At 36.9% G+C, this 22,666-nt stretch overlaps 1 protein-coding gene across 2 annotated transcripts in view; it reads left to right on the forward strand.

Annotated features, from left to right (window-relative positions):
* Positions 1 to 22,666, forward strand: part of LOC110032524 — a 117,726-nt gene that overhangs the window by 25,398 nt on the left and 69,662 nt on the right. For both annotated transcript variants that reach the window (XM_020736184.1, XM_020736185.1), the window contains exons 6-11: positions 2,255 to 2,313; positions 3,161 to 3,227; positions 3,372 to 3,423; positions 3,532 to 3,624; positions 3,787 to 3,870; positions 4,092 to 4,504. In XM_020736184.1, coding sequence (XP_020591843.1) covers positions 2,255 to 2,313; positions 3,161 to 3,227; positions 3,372 to 3,423; positions 3,532 to 3,624; positions 3,787 to 3,870; positions 4,092 to 4,504 — 768 coding nt within the window. The remainder of the gene's footprint in view (positions 1 to 2,254; positions 2,314 to 3,160; positions 3,228 to 3,371; positions 3,424 to 3,531; positions 3,625 to 3,786; positions 3,871 to 4,091; positions 4,505 to 22,666) is intronic.

The following is a 22,666-nucleotide window of genomic DNA, read 5'->3' on the forward strand; positions in this document are numbered from 1 at the left end:
AAATGTAGATTCATATTTGACAGAAGATATTGTTGGTAGAAGAAGTACAATAGGTTACATCTTCACTTTGGGGAACTCATCAATGAGTTAGGTTTCTATGTTGCAGAAGATTGTTGCAATATCAACTACAGAAGCCGAGTATATTACTATCGCTGAGACTAGTAAAACAGTGATTTGGTTGCAAAGATTTGTGACATAATTGGACAACTGGCTTGGGAATAAAAACTTAATTGTGACAGTATGAGTGTCATTCATTTAGAAAAGAATGCTTCATTTCATGTCAAGACGAAGCATGTTCGGTTTAAGTATCATTTCATTCGTTCACTTTTAGAAGATATTCAATTATCTTTAGAGAAGATACACCCAACACAATATTGCAAATCTGTTTATTAAGGCTGTTACAATTGAGAAACTAAGTATGGTTAGCTTCAGTTTGGAGTTCAGGAAGACTGAGACCTGGGTTGAGCCACACTACAGTACATCACTATGAAGATGGTACACATTTGGAGGAGATAAATTGAAACAATTAGTCTTTAATTAGGATATTGTTATATGCGGAGCTTGATTTTTGGTGATCAATTGTTCACTCAAGCAAGCACTGCTATACCAGTCACCCCTATGCCGAGGTGCAATGCCTAGGTGTTGCAATGGAACACCCCAAGGCTCCGACATGGGCGCCCCAACGTCAAAAATTGCTACTCCTTGGTCAACCTTCTTCATTTCCATTTTCGGAAATAGAGCCTTCAACAGTCCAACTCCCAGGAGGGGCGCGACCATGTCAAGCACAAGTTTGGAACCCTAGGCGCTAGTAATTGTTTTCTGAGCAATTTAGGTTTAAATTTTGATTTTAATACAAGAATGTAAGTGCACTGAAGTTGGATTTTATTTTTTCTTTTGTGCAAAGGAGAGGAAGGAATGTTTTTGAGTTTCAATAGTGTAGAGAGGCTTGAGTTTGGTTTAATTTATATTATTCTCCTCATTTTTTATATTGGATTTCTTGGTACGGTGTGGCTCTATGGTTTTTCTTCTTCTCGAGTTTTTCTTCGTTCTGTTGCATTTTTTTTTGATTTCCTACTTTGTGCGCTTTTGTTCTAAGTTTTGCTTCGGATCACTCGAATCAATTTTCCTTATTTTCTCATAAATCTGCCCTCCTTAAAAAAATTTGATAATGTTTATACATTTGTTTATTTGATTAGGCTATTCATGTCTTTTCTTTTGGGACTCATTTTGTTATTAGCTAATAAGTTTATGGCGATTAAGTAACAATCTCGTCCATGCTATCTCTATAAATTTTCATTATAAGCACCATTCAAGCCAAGTTTTGATGAATACATTTTTTTTTCTTCCCTTTAGAGAATTCCGTCTGGAAAAGTCCTTCCTGAAAAGATTCTGTCACCAGTTTTATTTTCAGAGGTTTTGATACTTTCCAGTTGTTTTATTTTGCCGTTTTATTTTTTGTTCCTGTTGTTATTTAATATATGTTTTAGATATTTTTTTATACCATGCACTACTAAATACAAATAGTTAACAATTATTAAAATTAATAACATCTGTATTTATCCTAACTGAATTTAAGTAGTGGCTAACACAAACTTCACATTTTCTATTATGTCCTAAAATATAAGCTTATGAAGCATTTTTTGTATTTAAATAGTTCAAATCATTTTATATATTATTATTATTATTATTGAAGAAATGGCTATACAAATTTTAATTTTTTGGATGAATTTGTTTATTAACAATGATAACTAAGAGATATTGCTATTATTATTCTTTATTACATATATATTGTTTCGTTCATTTATTCATGAAATTGATGCTTGGTCCAGTGGATTTCTTTGTAGATTTTCTTGGGAATGCCTGGCTTTAAACTCGTAGAAGGAGAAATAAGTTGGGAAACTTTTTTCATTATAGCGCTGCAGCTAGGTTAGCATATAGCCAAGTCTTTTTTTTCATCTGACATAACGCAGAAACCGAACCTAACTCCAATTTCTAGTAGTTTTCAGGCAATTTTCAAAACTATGGTTTAAATTCATAACATGATAAACTTCTAACAGCCAATTATTTCTGATGTGTTCTCTAATTTTTTTTAAAGTAAACATTCCACATTGGTTAGTCGTTGATATCAGTTTTACTGATGGTTTGCCCCTTCATTATGCTTTTGATTAGCAGTCTAATAGTTTTCCAGTCATAGAATTTCATCGTCTTATTGCCGATTTACTATTCTTTGTGTTTTGGAATCCATGCTTTGCAGGCTATGAATTTCTTTGCAGGTCTTCTACTACTGCTGATGCCGGAGGAGAACGCGTTTTGGTACTTTTGTTTTATTTTAATTTTTGAAATTGATTGATTAAATGCATTAGGAGCTGTCTGCATGCATGTGTTAGGAGCGTACAACATTTAAAAGGCAAGGCTTTTAACTTTTCAGGTGTTTGGTTATTAAGTAAACAAATTCAAATTATTTCTCTAAGAGGTTTTAAATATATCCTTCAGGTCATTTTTGTTGAATTTGGAATTGGGTGAATTCCAAATTCATCGTCTTGTTAGCTCACATTCCTTTGCATCTCATACTGCGAAACTCACCATCTTCTCCATGTTTATGAACTCACCGTCCTAGAATCCCATACTTGTAAACTTGTCATCCGGGTGTTGCCCCATGACCCTAATATCCTAGCAACCTTGCCACCTCATGGCTTAGCATCTAGGCGTGGACACCAAACTTGTGTCCTTTAACTATTTTTGTGTCCTTTAACACCATTGACTTTGTTAGCACCATGCTCGCATCCTACGCCCTAAATCCATCAAAATTTTTTAAAAATGTATTTATATGAAAATATTTATCGAAAAGAATATGCAAATAAAAATAAATAGATTAAATTTACTTAACCCAGAAAAATGGTTCACAAATTTATTTTATAACTAACTAAACAGCTCGTAGTATTTCAAAAATATTCTATTTAATCTGCACTACATTTGAAATATTCATGTATTCTAAATAAATACGAGCAATCAAACATACCCAATAGGGTAATCAGAGAAGAGAGATGAGGAGTATTATTTCTTTGCATCATGATGTTTAACCACCAGTTTTCAAATACTAGAGCCATTAATGTTTTATAAGCTAGCAGTTCCACTAATCTCTTCGCTATGACCATTTTAGGACATTAATGGCTATTATTGATGATTACTTTGATGGTTACTACACTGAGGAGATGATTGAATCTCAGGTAACATCTAATTTTACATCTTGCTGCTCAGATATACTTGAAAAAATTGTGTTTTGTGATTTGGCCTTCTAGAAGTTGAGAATTTTATGCTGTAGGGATATATGAAATACTTATTGAGACCTGATAAAAATAAACTCCTTTCAGGTGGATCAGCTTGTGTTGGAGGAGCTAGTTCGTGGCAGATTTCCAAAATTATGTATGTAATTCACCAACGCATCAAACCATAATTCCTATTTTCCATGTTAATTTGACATGTTTAAACTCATAGATTTGGTAATCAGTCATTTCTTGCGTTTTTGTGCAGCCAATCATCTGGATTTCCTTGGGGTGGATGTAGCATGGATCACGGGACCTTGGTTTCTTTCAATATTCGTGAATATGCTTCCCTGGGAAAGTGGTCAGGTTCTTAATCACGTTAAATTGTTCTTGTTCGGTTATTAGGTTGTAGCCCCAATTTTCTTGTATTTTGTCCCCTTTCGCATTTTTACCCATAATTGCTTTTCAGCATATGTATCAATGCCAATAAATGGATCTTATAATATTCTTTAATCTATTGCAGTTCTTCGAGTTTGGGATGTTCTTCTTTTTGAAGGAAACCGTGTAATGCTATTTCACACAACTCTTGCTTTGATGGAGTTATATGGTACCTGGCTTGTACTACTCTTATAGCTTGATTCATGATTATCAATATATACCGTTATCATTCTTTTTCAGCTTTTGGTACTTTAATAACCCATTACTACTCCATTTTAGCTTTTTGGTATTTTAATATTTACTAGGTTTTGCTATTTCGTAAGTTGCATGACATTTACCTTCTAATATCAGCTATGGAATGAACTTATTTAGAAATATTATGATTGGCAGGTCCTGCCTTGGTAACCACAAAAGATGCTGGAGATGGGGTTACTTTATTGCAGTCGCTCGCTGGCTCAACTTTTGACAGCAGCCAGCTTGTTTTAACAGCTTGCATGGGTTATCAAGATATTAATGAAGAAAAACTTGTAGAGTTGAGAGAAAAGCATAGGCCAACAGTGATAGCTGTTCTAGAAGAGAGAGCAAAGGGTTTAAATATATGGAGGGTCTCCCAGGGCCTTGTGTCGAAGTTTTATGGCTTCAAACGAGATGTGGGATTACTTCCAACAGTAACAAAGTCTATAAAGGAATTAAATGGTCTGCTAGGATGTGGTGACATGCACATGATGGAGTCTGTGGATGGATTCCTTGGAAGTTTTAAGTCTGATCATGAAACTGCTTCTGGACATGATCTTAAAGAACAGGTAATGTTCTTGTTTCTCACCTTTCCTTCATGTACAGTTAGATAATGCTAATAGATTATTCACAGTACACTCAGGTATTCTATACTGTTTTGAAAACAGTTAAGGTTTTGAAAGGTCACCGGCTGGTTTTTTGCCCATGCAGTTATGCTATATAATCATTGGTACCTTAACATTTAAATTGTGCTATGAATGAATACAACTTTGTAGAAAACAATTATATGAGTGATTATTTGAAAAACAGCTGTTAGAAAACATGTTAAGATAAAATAGCTGTGCATAAAAGGATAACTTGCGGAACTGAAGATAAATGGATCAAACTCATGCCTTAAGTTTCTTAAATGCCAGACCTAAGATTTTGATTGCGAGTTCTTCAAGTTGATTTACTTAAACCATAACTACCACAACCCTCATGTGAGGAAAAGATAGAAGTTCAACTCGATCGAAGCTTGGCCATTGTTGGGACAAATGAGGGCGATGGAAAACCAGGCACAAAAATCTCACACAAGATGCGGGCACAGTATCCTAGTCATGCTCGTATGACTAGGACTGAGCACGCTGGAGGTAAACGGAGCTATGAAGAGATATATATCTCTCATCAATTTAGAATAATTAAATAAGATTTTTTTTTTGAGTTTTTAGTTTATTCACAAAATACTTTTAGGCTAGAGTTTGCATTGATTTACAAAATAGTTGACCAACAAATATTTTAGGATTTTTAATAAGATGCAAATATTCAAAAATTATAAAAGATCAATTTGAGTCTAATCTATGATTCAATGCTATATAACACTATGATAGAGTGATGATTCAATATATAACTAAATTTTAATAATAATGTGAAGTAAAATAATGAATGTAAAGATTAAAGTTATAAAATTTAATTTTAGTTTAATTATAATGTTGTTAATTTAATGTATATAAGAAACAAATTAAATAATAATAATAAAGCAACAGAAATTTAATGCTTAAGTCATACATTTTAATAAGAATTGTGAGATTAATAATTTAAATAAATCTAAAGAATTTCGATAAGAAGTTGAAATGATATATATAATAAGTTCATCATAACTAGATAATGTGAATTAAAAAAAAGTACTAATATAAATGTTCTTGATATAATTATATATGAGAGGAATTAGAGGAGTCGAGATAAATTTACACAATTAATAGAAATTTTATAAGAATCAATTGTGTTATATATGCGATTTGTTTGAGAAGTGACATTTAATAGTTGAAGATAATGCAAGTTATGTGATTCAAGTGAGTGTTTTATTTCTATTTTACTCTAGATTGAATGCACTAAATAATATGATAGTCACTTAGATTGATATTGCAAATTGCTCATAATTTATCTGCTTTTTTAGATTAATGTGTATAGGAAAAATGTCAGCACGAATCTTTGAGGGATCAAGCGGTTCAAACCATTACTACCCTCTATCAAAATTATATGAAATGACTAGCTAACTTAGCGCATCTGCTCAACCGATTGATAGATCCATCAAATATAGGCGGTCGATAGAATTAGATTGCTGATAGAATTAGCAGTGGCTTAGGTGACCGTCAACTAGAGACAAAAGCCTGTTATATTAAATGCCAATTTTAAGATTCAATAGCCAGGACTATTCATGGCACTCGTGCCTATTTCTCTATTTGTATTAGAAAGGTGGTTAGATTAACCGCTCCATGAATAGGAAAATTAGAGCTATCATGGAGGTGCTATCTTTGAGCAGCAACAACGTGTAGGAGGATCCGCTCGATATATAATTCCGAAGGGAAGAAGGTCTTTAGAGAAGTGAGACAATCCTTGAGATATCAACATTAATCAAGGACGCTGGTAAATTTTCCTAATAAGTGATCGTTTTGATGCAGAATACATGAGCACGGTGATCCAAACTCTCCGCGAGCATCGAGATGTTTTCACTTAGAGAACGACGAAATGCCTGGGATACCAATTGATGTGGCGTGCCGCTATTTGAGCATCAAATGACCAGTGCAACATAAAATCTGTTCTTCAGCCAGAACCTTGGCTGGGCTAATTTTCAAGGAAATTGAAGGAGGTCAGTTACAACAGAGAGGTCCAATATCCAACCTGGATCTCAAATGTGGTGATGGTGAACAAATCAAATGTCAAATGGTGAATGTACATGGTTTTCACAAACCTCAACAACGCCTGCTCAAAGGACATCTATCCTTTGCAAAGATAGATACATTGGTTGATCCGACGACCGATTATTTAGTAATGAGCTTCCTCAATGCATTCTTTGACTACCACCATATTAAAATGCATCCAGCCGACATAGAAAAAAACATCTTTTATTATTAGTGAAGGTGTGTTTTGTATTAATTTAATGCCCTTTGGGCTTAAGAACGTTGGAACTGTAGACAAACGTCTTATGGATTTAATATTTTCTGATCAAAAAGAAAAAAATATTGAAATATATGTTGATGATATATTGGTAAAGAGTCGGTCGATAAAATAACACATTAATGACTTAAAAGAAACATTTTCAGCTCTTAGAAAATATAACATGAGATTTAACCCACTAAATGCATTTTCGCGGCCTTAACTGGAAAGTTCCATGATTATCTATGACCCCCGAAGGCATAAGAACAAATCCGGAGGAAGTAAAAGCTTTAATAGATATGCCATTCCCCCAAAATGCGAAAGAGGTTCATAAATTGATTGGTCAGATAGCTGGGCTCAATCGTTTTATCCCAAAATCGGATGATAAATGAGCAACTTTTTTGTAGGGCACAATGGAAAAGTAAGCGCTAAATGGTCAGAAAAAATGCAAGCAGGCGATGTTTGAAGAATTTCCTAGCATCTCCACCGCTCTAAAGCCCAAAATTGAACAAAGAACTCTCCCTGTATTTGAGGGTTAGACCAGAGGTAGTCAACTCAGTGCTCGCAAAGGAAGCAATATCCAGTCTACTACTTGAGTCCTCAGAGCCGCCGAATTATGGTACCATGTACTGGAAAAATGAACTATTGCTTTGGTTGTTATGCTCGCAGGCTCCGACTGTATTTCCAAATGCACCTAATCTGAGTCATCATAGACCATCCTTTGAAGTCCATTCTCACACGACTAGGACATTTTAGTCAGCTCCGTAAGTAGGTCGTGGAACTTAGTGATTTTGTCATCTCTCACGTGCCTCAATCGACAATCAAAGCGCAGTCGATCACATATTTTTTGGTGGATTTTTTCGAGGTAGTTGAATGAAGTGATAGAAACAAAAATGACGACCAGGTATGGACCCTACGCATCGATTGAGCTTTTAAACAATCAAATGTACGGCTTGGATTGGCTTGCGACAGCTCAATTGGTGAACACCGCTATTGTACGATCGCGGTGGAGTTTGAAGTTACCAATAACCAAGTGGAGTATAAAGCTTTTATTGCGGGACTGCACCTAGTGTATGAGATAGGCGTCCTGAGTGTCCTTGTGAAGTCTGACTCACTATTGGTCGTGAACCAAGTAAACAGAGATATTGAAGCCAAAGTTGAAATGATGGCGAAATATCTCAATATAGTCAAACAAGAGATCAACAAGTTTACCAGCTTCAAAATTGAGCATGCTGGTTGGGAAGAAAATTAGGTCGCCGACATTCTAAGCACATTAGCTTAGGAGGAGCGCCACAACGGCTTATCTGACCGACAATTGAAAAATTCGAGATTATGGAGGTGCCAGCAGAAAACAATAAAAGTTGAATGGATCCTTACATCCTCTACCTCAAAAAAGGAATACCGTCAGAGAAATATACAGAACCAAGATGTTTTAAAGTAAAACTGTCTTCAATTTGATGATCGAACAAAAATTCTTCAGACAGTCAGTCAATTCCATGTATTTGAGTTGTCTAAGAGGAGATGAAGCAAAAACCATCCTTCAAGGCATATTCTGGAGAGTGTGGAAGTCATTCAATAGGCAATACACTGGCATATTGTGTTTAAAGACAAGTCTATTTTTTGCCATTTGCTCTTGAAAGGTCTTGACTAACTTTTGAGGAAAAGTGAACAATGCCAGAACTATGCACCTTTACAGCATCAACCCGATGCAAGCTTCATCCAATTACCAGTTCCTGGACATTCACTACCTAGGGATTGGACATTTTTTGGTCGTTTCTACAATCAAAGGCCAATGAAAATTTCTACGGGCTATCATGGATTACTTTTTCAAGTGGTTCGACGCAATGTTGCTTGCCCGAATCACTGCGGAAGTGGTTCAAAATTTCTCATGGACGAATATCATTTGTCGGTATGGCTTGCCGCTAGTTATCATTACCGACAACGGGACATAGTTCATTGATCAAGGAGTTAAAGATTTTTGTGTCAGTTAAGAAATTGATCTGAAGTTGGTTCATCACCAACAAAAAAATGGAAAGGCGGAAAAAAGTGATCATTATGAATTTAGTAAGGAATAAGTTGAAGGAGCCAAAGAAATTTGGGTGGATCTGTTGCCATCGATCCTTTGGGCTATTCGATTGATACTTTTGACGGTGACTGGTCAAACAACATCTATGTTAAAACATGAGATGGAGGAGGTGGTATCGGTCGAATCCAATCATTATAGTCAGAGAATTATCACCGCCTTTGCATTCGACAAAAAAAAAAGAACTAGTAGAATGGCAAGATGCCATCAATGAAGGAGCCTTGCTTGACCTCAATTTAGCAGAAGAAAAACAAACAAATTCAACCTTTTGACAAGAGGAAGTTAAGAGGCGTACTGCCCGATATTTCAATAAGCAGGCTCGAGAGAAATTTTTCACCCCAGGGAATTTGGTTTTGAAAAAAGCTGACCCAGCTGCTCGTGGGTAGGCGGTCGACATACTGGATCAAACTTGGAGTGGACCATACATCATTAGCGAGCGAGTATCTCTTGGAGCATACAAACCAAGAACTTACACTGGGAAAACCTCCCATGGATATGGAGTGGAAATGATCTGAATAGATTTTTTTCTTTAGAAAAATTTGTGTATATACATCTTAATGTTTGACGGAGTCGTTTCTAAACATTTGTAAGTTTATGTTTTTAAGAAGATTTAAGTTGTTAATTAAGGGTGAATCCAGGTCTGAATGACACTTGGAGAACTCGAGGGAGAGTCTTAAGACTCAGGGAACTCGGGTCACCATGCGACACATTAAACGACTGGTGACTTATTCTTTCGATCGAAATGAAAGTCTCTCCTCCAAGAAGAGCAAAAAGCTCTCCTACGGGACGAGCGAAAGACTCCTGACGGACGGGCAAAAGACTCTTCTACTGGACAGGCGAAAGACTCTCCTATGGGATGGGCGAAAAGACTCTCCTCAATATAATGTCTCAATATAATGTAAAAAAAAAAAATGATCAGAAATATTTCTTTTATTTTATTGACAAAAAGTACAAGTTTTCTTCGCTAAAATTTCTTTACAAAAATTAAACTAAAAAGCAAAAAAAGGTCTATCCGGGCATAGCGGATGAGCCAGTTGTCGAACCGTTTTCTTCTTCCTCTTCGGATACTTCTTGTTCCTCTTCTTTTTCATCAGCTTCTTTCGTATGAATTTCTTTCCTTGTAACCGGCATATTTTGGGTGTACGAGCCCATATTAAATAAACTTTTCGATTGAGAAAGACATGCCCTTGCAAAATTACTGCTAGATTCTAGCAACATGATCTTGCTGAGTGATTGACTTCGCCATGGCCGCTTTTAACTCTTCATTTTTTCATCAAAGAAGCATTTTTTGTCAAAGAAATCCAGTTCGTCATTGTTTTTTCTCTTCAAGAGAAAGTTTGAGCTGACCCTCGACGACCTTCCTGTTCTGTTTATTTTCCTTAAGCTGGTTTTCCAAGGTTGCTTCTTTTTCCTTGGCGTTGGCTAATGATTGCTCGGATTCAGAAAAAGCCAAAGATTGGAGGTGGGCGGCTTCCATAGCCATCAAATGATATTGGGCCGAATGCTGTTGAAGATGCTCCCGATCAAGCATCTTCAAAGCTTGTTTGAACTTATTCGACCACATGACCCCATAAAGCAATGCTAGAATGTTATCAACCTCGTGAGAATCAGGAAACCAATCTTTAGCTGATTCAACCATGATAAACTGATGGTTGGAATTAATGAATATCTTTCCGGTTCTGCCATGCGCCGTGCGCCATGCGCCACTCCAAAGGCACACCTTTTCTTTTCAAAGAAGGGGGAGGAGGAGCATCCCAAACTTCCATCGGAGCCATTCTTTTGCTCTCTTCACTAGGGGGACACAATTCTTTGTCGAGAGATGACAGAGAATTCCTTCCTGGATGAAGACTTGGTTAGATCAATTGGAGAGTAATGGTTGGCTTCAACCGTCGTAGTCAGATTTAGATAAGATGGTTGGTCTGGCAAGAATCGACCTATTGTAAAGTGGATAGATGTGTGCCAAATGGTGATGGGGTGTTTTATGTTCCCGCTTCACCCTCAGAAGGCTCGCCTTTCAAAGCGTATGACTTAAACACAAATATCGATCAAATTGTATCATATGCATCTAAAAAGTTTTTAGATTTTCGAGCAATATGGTGATCTCTCTAGTCGGCACCAATTTTATCATAACAGTTGATTTAGATTTTAAAAAAAAGATCTCTGCACCTGTGGTTTCCGCATCAGCGGCAGCAATCTTCTCGGGTTTTCCTTGAATTTGCCCTCTTTTTGAAAGGGTTAGGCCATCCCTCGGTTTCTTTTTGACGGCTCTCTCTTCAGCTTCATTTACTCGAATAGCCTCCTTAACATCTGAGGCTCTCCATTGCGCTTTTATCATGTGGCCAAGCTTGTACGGTCGAATGGCCTGGTTGACTTTCTGATCGGTATATTGGGGAATCGAAAGTGGTAGCCTCTCAATTTTTTCTCCGTTGGAAACCAAATGCTTTGGAATGGTGTTTATTCTACTCACCTTTATATTTTGAGTGACAGATTCTTCAAGTGCTGGAGCAAGGCCAACCAAATATTATTTTCTCCAATCCTTACTTTTATTCTCTAACCCTGATAGTCGCAGTCTATAACCAGTCGAAAATTGGGTGCGAACCTCTTTTTCAATCTTGAATGAGAAGTAATAATTGAATAGACCGGTCGATTACAGTATGTCAAGGCAGTGACAAAAGACGACAAACGTCATGATCGCAGCGATCGAATTCAATATTACTTGTGCATGAATTACTCTGTACTGATTATAAATACTTTTTTAGTTCGTTATACAGTGAGAGCCTTAAACCGCATTGGATTGATCCCGATAGAAAGCCAGGTCATCTTCAGATCTGTTTGTCGCTTGATCAAAAATCCTAACGGTATGAAGCTTTAGTATGTCATCAAATACACACTTTGCTAACTTTTGCACATCGTCCTCGGCCAAAACGGAGGAATCGATTGCCGGATAAGTGTCAAAAAGCTTTGAAGAACACTTTGGAGTCATAAAAGAGAGAATGGGAAGGGTTAGAGTGGGATTTAGAAAGGTCTCAAGCTTAACACGAGGCTATACTCTCGAACCTATCTATAAGAAAGATGCGAAAGTAGAAACACCACAAAAGTCATCATTTCAAAATACCTCAAAATTCGAAAACAGTCACTACATCATATCAACAGAAAATAAAAATTTTCATTAAAAATGTAAACCAGTACATGGAACTACTCGAAAAGAAATATTTTTCAAACGAGAGCCAAAGCATGCCATCGGCTAAGCAACCACTTGAATAATAGAACTCCTAACTTAAAATGATTCCCTCGATTGATGTCTTGTTGGGCGACCAACCTTCAGCTCTGTCCGGTGGGCCATTACATCATCATGAACAATCCCCCTTCCATCCTCCCAGCACGAGCTTACAGATCTTGTACGATGTCACTATCCGATCCTCTAGCTTCCCGCTCATAGGAATCCACTATTTCACTACCCTCCTCTTTAACAACCCAGAAGATTGTTCTTGGTCACTTTTCATCACCTGGAAGTGGTAAAAAGATCTGCTAGCCAGTCAACAACTTCACTAATGGGATGTTGACTCTTTCCGGTTAGTTGTTGAAGCGCAGTCATCGTGATTGAAGCAAGATCAATGGCAACATTAATCAATTGAACATTCTCATCAATCAGAACGGCCTGAACTTACATTAAAGGACGTTGTAAAAAAGGAAAAATCTTAAACCAAAAGAAACTAGAGTAGATCATAGTTAATAACCTACCCAATTTGTGGAAGTTATGGGTAAATCATGGATGGAAACATTGCTTTTCTATTGGAACGTTGGTGATTACCGTCGTACCGAGTTGTTCCAGAGCGCCAGCCGCCTTCTAGGTGATTGAATCAAGCCAAAGAATCTCTTCCACAAAGATCGGAATGACACACAATTTAGAAGCCAAAGTTTCTTGACAACTTTTCTTCACTCTTGAGACTTTGTTTGGCCGATGGGCATCAGGGCTGGCGGAAGAAGCAACTTGATCATTTAAATCTACCACAGGCTCCTTGTGTTTATCCATAACTACCATCTTTTTTCTTGTTTTTTTGCTCACAGGAAGAGGAAGAGGCTAGGGGAGAGCTGAAACTCTTCAAGGGCCATTCAGAGAGCATCAATGTCAAAACAATTAGGAGCTCCCATGTCAAAATGGTGGCGTTTGGTATTCAATATCTAAATGAGAAGGGAAGGCTCGAGAAACTCTATTTATAGAGATTTTTGGGCATGAAAAATTAGGGAGTAAACCCACCATGTTTTATACAAAATATTGAATCCCAAACGCGACCATGTCATATACAAGCATATTATATAAAACATTTTTTATATGCATTTAAAAAATGTTTTATATAATATGCTTGTATATGTGTGATTGATCGAAGTTCACCCCTCTGTGGTATCAGCTGAGTAGCTAAAGTACTTGGATTTTAATATTAACAAATTTTAGTTAGTACATATCTATAAGGGCGATTTAGAGAGCATCAACGTCAAAACAATCCGGAGCTCCCAATGATATCATACAAGTATTTTGAGCATAATTTCACCTCCCAACAGAGCTCTTTGGGGTGTTGGGCAGCCCATGAATTAAATACTGCTTTTCGGCTCTACACCTAGCCGATGTGGGACTATTTGTCCGTGACATCCCGCTTCAAAAATGGCGGCGTTAGGGATTCAATATTTGAATGAGAAGGGAAGGCTAAAAAAACTCTATTTATGGAGGTTTTTGGGCATGAAAAATTAGGGTTAGGGATTCAATATTTGAATGAGAAGGGAAGGCTCCAAAAACTCTATTTATGGAGGTTTTTGGGCATGAGTAAACCACCATTTCTTACACAAAAATATTGAATCCCAAGTGCCACCATCTCATATACAAGCATTTTATATAAAATATTTTTTATATATATTTTAAAAATGTTTTATATAATATGCTTGTAAATGTATGATTGATTGAAGTTCACCCCTCTATGGTATTAGCTGAGGATGCTAAAGTACTTGGATTTTAATATTAACATATTTTAATTAGTACAAATTTTAGATGATGATTCTGAGATGGATGCATATAAAATTATATAGATATGTAATTAAATAATAAGACATAGTGTATCACGACCCTTCTTGATAGCTTAGAATTAATCAAGTTTTGAACTGCCATGAGACATTACTAACATCTAACTAACTTCAGGTTTATAAACTTCTAATATTTAGAAGAAACACTAAAAAAACATATGTATGCTTATATGGAAATGAAAGCATCTAAAACTAATAACAAAATCTGTAAACATTCTAATCCAACATATAACTGTAAATCACTATCCTGAAAAAGATAGTATATAAAAAAATCACAATCACATCAAAATATGATACCTATCGGTTGAAGTTCTCTTCTTGTAAACTATATTTTTTCTTGTCAGAAATATCAATTTACAGTTTTTCTTTTTTCTGAAAGAAATCATTAAATTTAATAGTAAGTTCACGACCTAATGAGAAATTAGAATCTTAATATGCATCAAATTTATGTGCAAATCCTATGTATGAATGAAAAAAAAAATACAGTTCAACGCTTTATAAAACTGTATACTTTCACTTTAAATTTATATCTTCCCATTTCAATTTAAGTATTTATTATTTTTTACCTCAATGTTACTCTTATATCTGAATGTTTCTTCAAAATTGTATCTGTATGTGCGCTAAAAAAATTGCACTCAAAGTTACACATTTACTATTTCTTTTATCGTGTATGGGTACATCACATCTCTTCCTAGTGCCATCTTGGGGTAATCTTGATTGCTTAAGCCTTTCATTTCGCTTTTAGTTACTTCCATTTATCATTGAAATCACCTTTCCTCCTTTTTCATTTTCACATTATTCATTTCAGAAGTCCTTTAATTCACAACATGCCTCTGCTTATAAAAGCATTTTATGAAACAATAAGACAATTTTTTTAGTAAATAACATCCTAATTTAATACATATACGAAAATAATTACTCACATTCTTAAAAGACCTCTGGAAAGCGTATTCCTTCACTTCTTTTGACTACCATATATATGAAATGAATGTGCTTACTTTTAGATAAGAATCTTATTCCTAAAAAGAATAACTATAATATAATTCATTTATTTAATTAGTATATATTTTAAATCAAATGTGCGTCTCAATTATACTTATGAAAATTAATATATATCTAATCTTATTGAACTAAGAGTATAAAGAAAAACATAAATCATTATCTCCACTTATATATCTTTCTTGTTCTATACAAAATCCATGATCTAATGACCTAATCTTTTGAAACAACTTTCCTAAATCCTTAATTTAAATGATTTTGTTAACAATAATACAAAATTATTAATTATTATTAAAATTTTAACATAGATATTAAACAAAACCCTTCCCCTACCTTTAATAGAACTCGGTTTGGTCTTCACCTGTACGCATTCTGCCGCACGAGCCTCTCCTTCGAACTGGGGTTGACTCAACACAGTGTAGTTTTCTTCTTCCTCATTTGATATCGAAACTAGTAGGAGAGATAGTGGAAACACAAAAAGTAAACTTTCATTGATATTAAAATACGATTACAATATGACTCGAACAGAAATAACAACACAAACACAAATGACATAAGTAAATAGTCCTAAATATATTCCAATAGGTGGTAGAGATCAATGAGGTGGTTCAATGAGGTGGTTCGGGATGGCTGATGGAGGTGGTGACGACAACTCTGGTGCTGGTGGTAGCGAGGGGAAGATGCGAAATTGTAGGGGTAGCAAATGGGAAGGGCTGTAGGTGGTGGGTAGTGGTAGTGTGGTAGTTTAGCCTCACTAAAAATGAGGTCAACAGAGTGAAAGAGACAGGTTGGGGAAAATAAAATGGGAAGATACAATCACCACCTTGGAGAGGTTACGACTGGATTACCATCACCTCCTCGGATAAAGCCCTCAAAGGGGAAAGAGACTTACACAGGAAATTAGAAGACAACTTTACCAGAACTTGTCCCCCACACACACCGGGGACAGTTATTTATAGCCTCCTAGTTCTACAAGAGGAAGGAGTGGGGAGGTAAGAAGAATCCAGAAGAAAAGCTTTTTTAGAAAAAGGCAAGTGTGGAATGAGAATGAAGTTGCCTCAGATCGTGAAGATTTGTGATCAACCCTGTTCTTGCGTGCGGGATCTCTATCCTTCTTCTGCTGTTCTGCGATTCTGCCGCAACCTGTTCCGCTTTCCATGAATTTGCTAATTTCCCACGCCGCGAGAAGCCCTGCTGTTTCGAGGTGCCTCACTCGGGGTGCTGTTCTGCGACCGGTTTCGGGCATTGTTTTATGCTCGCGTCAGTCTCCTGGGGTTGGAGGAGCTTTGACTTCATTGGTCGAAGCTTCCGTTTCGTTGTCAGCCACCCTTGGCCGACTGGCGACCGCACTACCTCTTGAGTTATCTGAGGGTCTTCCCTATCCTGCGAGCAAATGTCTATACCGATATGTTTTTCTGAGCCTATGCACCACGCTTATACTGATTAATATTTCCAAAGTATCCTATGATTGGTTCAATTACACGTATAATGAGAGTAATCAAACCCTTCTCGCACGGTGGTGGTGGTGATGGTGCTGGTACAGTATCGGCCTGACATAACCTTGATCGTATCTGTCCTCTATTGGGGGCAGATGTCTCTGTCCTCTCGTTGCTGTTACCACTAAAACTGGTTCCACTGGCGCTGTTCTGTTGAAAAGGGATCCTGCGACCTCGGACTCTATCGAAGGAAGGACGGTGATGCGCTTCCCATCCTTGGTGAAAGAATCCATGTTTTATTATCTGTCATACTAAGTCCTTTGGCCATATTGCCAAGGCCATCCCAACAAAAGGTGACAAACATTTATAGGGACCACGTCACAACACACCTGGTCTTGTAGTTAGCATCCAATCGAAAATTCTACCAAGCATCTTCGGTTCATGCTAACCTGATACTCCTTCTTTAGCCACGCCAGTGAATATGGTTGGGGATGTATCTGAGTTTCGAGTTTTAATTTCTTTACCATCTGTGTCAATGCCACATTTTTGCTACTCCTATCATCGATGATGAGACTGCATATCTTTCCGTTCACTATGTAGTGGGTCTAGAATAAGTTGTGGAAAAGCCACTGCGAATCTCTCTTGTCCACGTTTTGTAGAATTCGTCGAATCACGAGCACTTCTCCTTTATCCGGGGGAAGCTAATATTCCTCACCTTGTGCTCGGTTTTCTCTTAATCACTAATTTTTTTTATGGCGCATTGATCTGTGAATGTGACTACCCGACAGCTGAAGGCAAGGTGGCCATAGTTGTGGCATCGGTGGCACTTCATGGCCAGCACCGTGCTGGAGGAGCTGCCCTTCTCCTATTTCTTTCCGCTCTGTTCTGTAGTGTCATTCTTTTGTCTGGGCTTGCATGCGTTTCTCGAGAAATCCCTTTCAGTTGTGGTAATTGTTGGGACAGCCTGCCTGAAGGTTGCTGCTTGAAAGATAATTGTTGTCGTCTTTGCTTCTATTTCCTTTTCACCTTTAAGGCTAATTTCTGGACATCCCCTAGGGTCCAGTATGATTGCAACTGTACCACATTGCTGATGGTGAGTTTCAGACCCCCGAGTTATTTTACTATGGTATGTTCTCTAGCTTGGTCAGTATGTTTCATCTGCAAGTGGTCGAATTGGGCAGTGAGCTCTTCAACTGAAAGATCCCTTTATTGCAAGTTGTGGAGCTTTAGAAACATATCTTGGCGATAGTGAGGTGGGAGGTAGTTTTTCTACATTACTTTCTACATCTTCTCTCACCAAGTGATCTTTTCACTGCTTTTCTTCTTTCTTTGCCTCTGCACATTTTCCCACTATAGGGAAATACTTTTTTTTCGCTTAATAGCGGTTAGCTTGATCCGTTTTTCTTCTGGTACACCTTTATGCTCGAAAGATCGTTCAACGGATTGCAGCCAGTCGATAAACTCTTCAAGACCATACCTCATTCAAATTCAGGAAGGTCCATCTTGATGCCAAGTTCTGCTGACCTTCATAAGAAACCTTTTCTCGGCCTCTGTTGATATTGGATACTGAAATGACATTGTCAATATTCTTCATCACTTTGATCTTATCTGTGGAACGAATTCATCTCCTCGTCTTTGTCTTCTCTTTGATTCTCTTGATCATGCACAAAGGTAACCTCTTCTTGGTTTCCGTAAGCTAGCTTTGGTAGTTGTTGTTGTAGACGATAGGTTTCTTGCGAAATCTCTACCCGGGTTGAGTTCAGTGTCTCTCCCTAATGGCATGGTTGGCTTGAGAATCAGAAGAAGAATTTAATTGATGTGAATTAGGTAAAGGTGGATGTTGGGAAACCGCAGGATATGACTATGAGATGAACTAACTTTGATATCAAATGATACCAGTAGGGGAAATAGTGGAAACATAAAAAGTAAACTTTCATTAATATTAAACTTGGGTTACACCATGTCTCGAACAAAAATAACAACACACACAAAATGACACAATCAAACACTCCTAAATATATTCCGATGGGGTGGTGGAGATCGGTGAGGTGGGTCGGGATGGTTGGTGGGGGTGGTGACAGCAACAGAGTGCTGGTGGTAGCGAAGGGAAGATGCGGAACTGTGGGGGCAGCAAGTGGGAATGTTTGTAGGTGGTTGGTAGTGACAATGTTGTTTGGGAGAAGCTTGTAATGTTCGGCGGCTAATGATAGTGAAAGAGACAGGTTGGGGAAGATAAAAGGGGAAGATACAATCATCAGCTTAGAAGGATTAGTCGGAACACGACCACCACCTCCTTGGACACAACCCACAAAGCGGAAAGAGACTCCACACATTAGATTAAAAAACAACACTACTAGAATTTGTCCCCCCCCACACACTGGGGACAACTATTTATAGCCTCCTAGTTCTACACAAAAGAAAGGGGAGCGGAAAGGTAAGAAGAATTCAGAAGAAAAGCCTTTCTAGACGAAGACAAGTGTGGACGGAGCATGAAGTAGCCCCAGATCATGAGGATTTGCGCTCAGTCCTGTTTCTGCTCGCGGGATTGCTATCTTTCTTCCGTTGTACTGTGATCCTGCTGCCACTCATACCACTTCTTGCGAATACGTGGGATTCCTACATCGCCGAAGCTTCGCCCGGTGTAGGGGTCCTCGACCTCGCTGTTTCAAGACGCCCCCCTTGGAGCGCTGTTTTACGCCTGCATCACCTTTTTTTTTCAATTTCGAGATTAAATAGCTTCAATCTTGATATCACATACACTGAAAATTATACTTTAAATAATAAACCTGTATATATACATATATATATATAATAAATATATAAAAGTAAATAACATAATTTATTAAAACAATTTAATAAAACACACTCTTTTAATGTTCGGTTGTCAGCTCTAGTGCACAGAGGCTTCCTTCTTCCATCTCTCATTCGGTCTCGGCTCCTCTTCCTCTACTACTTTGCATAGTAGCAACGCATGAAGCGAACTTCTCCTTCCTTCGCAAGGTTCGACTCACCGTACGCATGAGCCTTCCTCTTCTTTCTTTGATCTTTTTTGACTATGGTTCGACACACTAGAACATATCGAGAAGCATCGAAGTCTCTCCTCTGCTTGCACTTCATGCAGAGCCGTTGTTCTTCCTCTGTAAGCGAACACATTGTTGAAGTCACTCGACTAGAGCTTGGCTTGTAAGGCTTGATTGACATTCCCGCATGCATGCTAGGTTTTCTCCTCTACTTCCTCCTTCCTTAGGTCTCGACACAACCCAACATAGTGTCTGTAAGTTTCTTTTTCTCCTTTGAATTAGGGCACAGTGATTTCTTCTCCTCTTAATTATTCTCCTCACCTGTTCTCTCTCCTCACTCTTTCTTGCTGGATACGAACGAAGGATGCCCCTTCCAACCTCTAAGAGCTGAATTGTTCATCGGTTATATTTTTATTCGTTCATTATTATTGCTTTATTTCAATTATCGTAATCTCCTTTCATATAAAATTTCATCATCGAAATTTGAAAAGGTCACGAAAGTAAACATGATTCAAATGAAAAGCTATGGATATTGTTCTCGCATCTCATTAAATTTCTCTAAAGTAACATCCTTCTTCGATCCATGCTTCCATAAAATCTTCATTAATGAGGTCTCTCTATTGCAATGTTTCTTCACATCATATTCCAGAATCTTTTTTGGCTCAATATAAGTCAAATCAGGTTGTATTTCAATTGAATCTGCTATCATCCTGTTGGATTCATCTGCAATATGCTTTATAAGTCAACAATTTTAAAAAAACTTTATGCACTCCTTACATATGAGTTAGTAAACCTAATTTATAAGTCACCTTTTTAATCCTCTCTATAACCTTATGTAGACCTACGTATTCAAGGCTTAGTTTTCCCGTCTTCCCAAAATGTTGCACACCTTTCAATAGACTAATTTTTATAAAGACATTCTCCAATTTCAAACTCCTTTGGTCCTTGCTTGACATCATAATATTTCTATTCTTATCCCACAATTCCATCAGTCTGTCTCTGATAAGTCTATAATATTTTCAACAGCTTCATCAATTAAGTCCGCTTCAATGATCTTTTTTTTCACCTGTTTCAACTCAACATAAATGTGTCATGCACTTTCTTTTATACAAAGATTCATATGGAGCCATTCCAATGCTAGCTTAGTAGTTGTTATTATAAAAAGTTCTAAATGAATATGTGATTCCCAACCTCCATTGAAATCAAGGACACATAACTTTAGTAGATTTTCCAAATCTGAATCGTCATTTTTGATTGACCATCCGTCTGAGTATGAAATGCTGTACTGATAGTCTATCTAATGCCCAAAGATTCATAAACCTTCTTCCACAATCTGGAAGTAAATCCGTCATCTCTTGGACACAATAGACTTTGGCACTCAATGCAATTTTATATAACTTGTCTAACTTTTCAACCAGATTTGTTTGTCTAATTAGCAAAAAATGAACGAACTTACTCAATCTATCAACAATTACCCAAATAACATCATGATCCTGATGCGATCTAGGCAATCCAATCACAAAATCTAAAAAAATCTCCTTTTATTTCCACTCTGGAATCAATAAAGTATGTAGTTGACCTCCAGGATGTTGCTGTTTTGCCTTCACTAGATGATATGGACACTTAACCACAAATTTCGCCACACTCTTCAATCCGGATCACCAAAATATTTCATTAAGATCCTAGTACATTTTCTTACTTATTGTGTGAATAATATAGCCACATAATGTGCCTTATTAAGAATTTCCTACCTCCAGTTGTTAACCTCTAGAACGTAAAACCTATCTTTATATTTCAATAAATCATCATGATCTTTCACATACTTTTCCGAACTGCTTGCTTTTATCTGTTCTAGGATATTCTAAACACCACTATCTCTGGCTAATGAATTCTCAATTCTTCCTTTTAAAGTGGACTGCACAGTCAATTGATTTCATTGAACCATATTGTCATCACTATAATTTGTTACATATAATTTAGGCTTTGCCAAATTTTCAAATAATTGTTTCTGCTGAGTAAATAAATGTTTAAATTACTTGAAATTTTCCCACTTAGCACATCTGCAACCACATTTGCCTTCCCCAGATGATACTAAATATCTGTTTCATTGTATTTAATAAACTCCAACCTTCTTATCTGCTTCAGGTTCAGCGCTTTCTGAGTAAGGATGTATTTTAAATTCTATTGATCAGTAAATACCTCGCATCTAACTACATACAGATAGTGTCTCCATATCTTAAGTGCAAACACTACTGCGGTAAGATTCAAATCATATGTGGAATAATTCCTTTCATGATTTTTTGATTTACGTGATGCATATGCAATGACCCTATCATGCTGCGTAAGCACAACCCAAACCTTTCAAAGATGCATCATTGAAAATGTGAAACCCATCTGAACCTGAAGGAACAACCAACACTAAAGCAGACATTAACAAGTCTTCAACTTTTGAAAAGCCTCCTCACAACAATCGGACCAGTCAAAGTTCACTACTTTTGAGGCAATTTTGGTAATGACAATAAGTGAAGACCACTCTACAAATCTTCTGTAATAACCAACCTGATCTAGAAAACTCCTGACCCCAGTAATAATAGTAGGTCTGGACCAATCTGCAAATTGTCTTATCTTATTCTGATCCCGAGATATACAATCTCCACTAATGGTATGTCAAGAAAAGTCACATTTTTAAGCCAAAATTCCCACTTAGAAACTTTGGCATATAACATTTTCTCCTTCACAACCTGCAACACAACATGTAAATGATCTGTATGTCTGACTTTATCTCTAGAATACATTAGGATATCGTCAATAAAGGCGATTAAAAAAATATCTAAAAATTGCATGAGGACCCTATTTATCAGATCCATAAAAACCGCTTGAGCATTAATTAGTCTAAATGGCATCATCTCGAATTCATAATTTTCATATCTTGTCTCTAAAATCGTCTTTTCTTTGTCTTACTCTTTAATCCCCAGCTAGTGATAGCCTGATTTTAAATAAATCTTTGAAAATATAAAAACTTGTTCCAATTAATCAAATATGTCATCAATCCTTCATAGTGGATATTTGTTTTTAACTGTAGGCTTATTCAACTCTCTGTAGTCAATATGTACATCCTAAAGCTCTCATCCTTCTATACAAATAATACTAGAGCTAGTGAGGTGCTAGTTTTGATCACGAATAAGTCATCAATCCTTTATCTAACAA

Source organism: Phalaenopsis equestris, unplaced genomic scaffold (assembly GCF_001263595.1).
Source record: "Phalaenopsis equestris unplaced genomic scaffold, ASM126359v1 Scaffold000961, whole genome shotgun sequence".
Classification (NCBI taxonomy): Eukaryota; Viridiplantae; Streptophyta; class Magnoliopsida; order Asparagales; family Orchidaceae; genus Phalaenopsis; species Phalaenopsis equestris.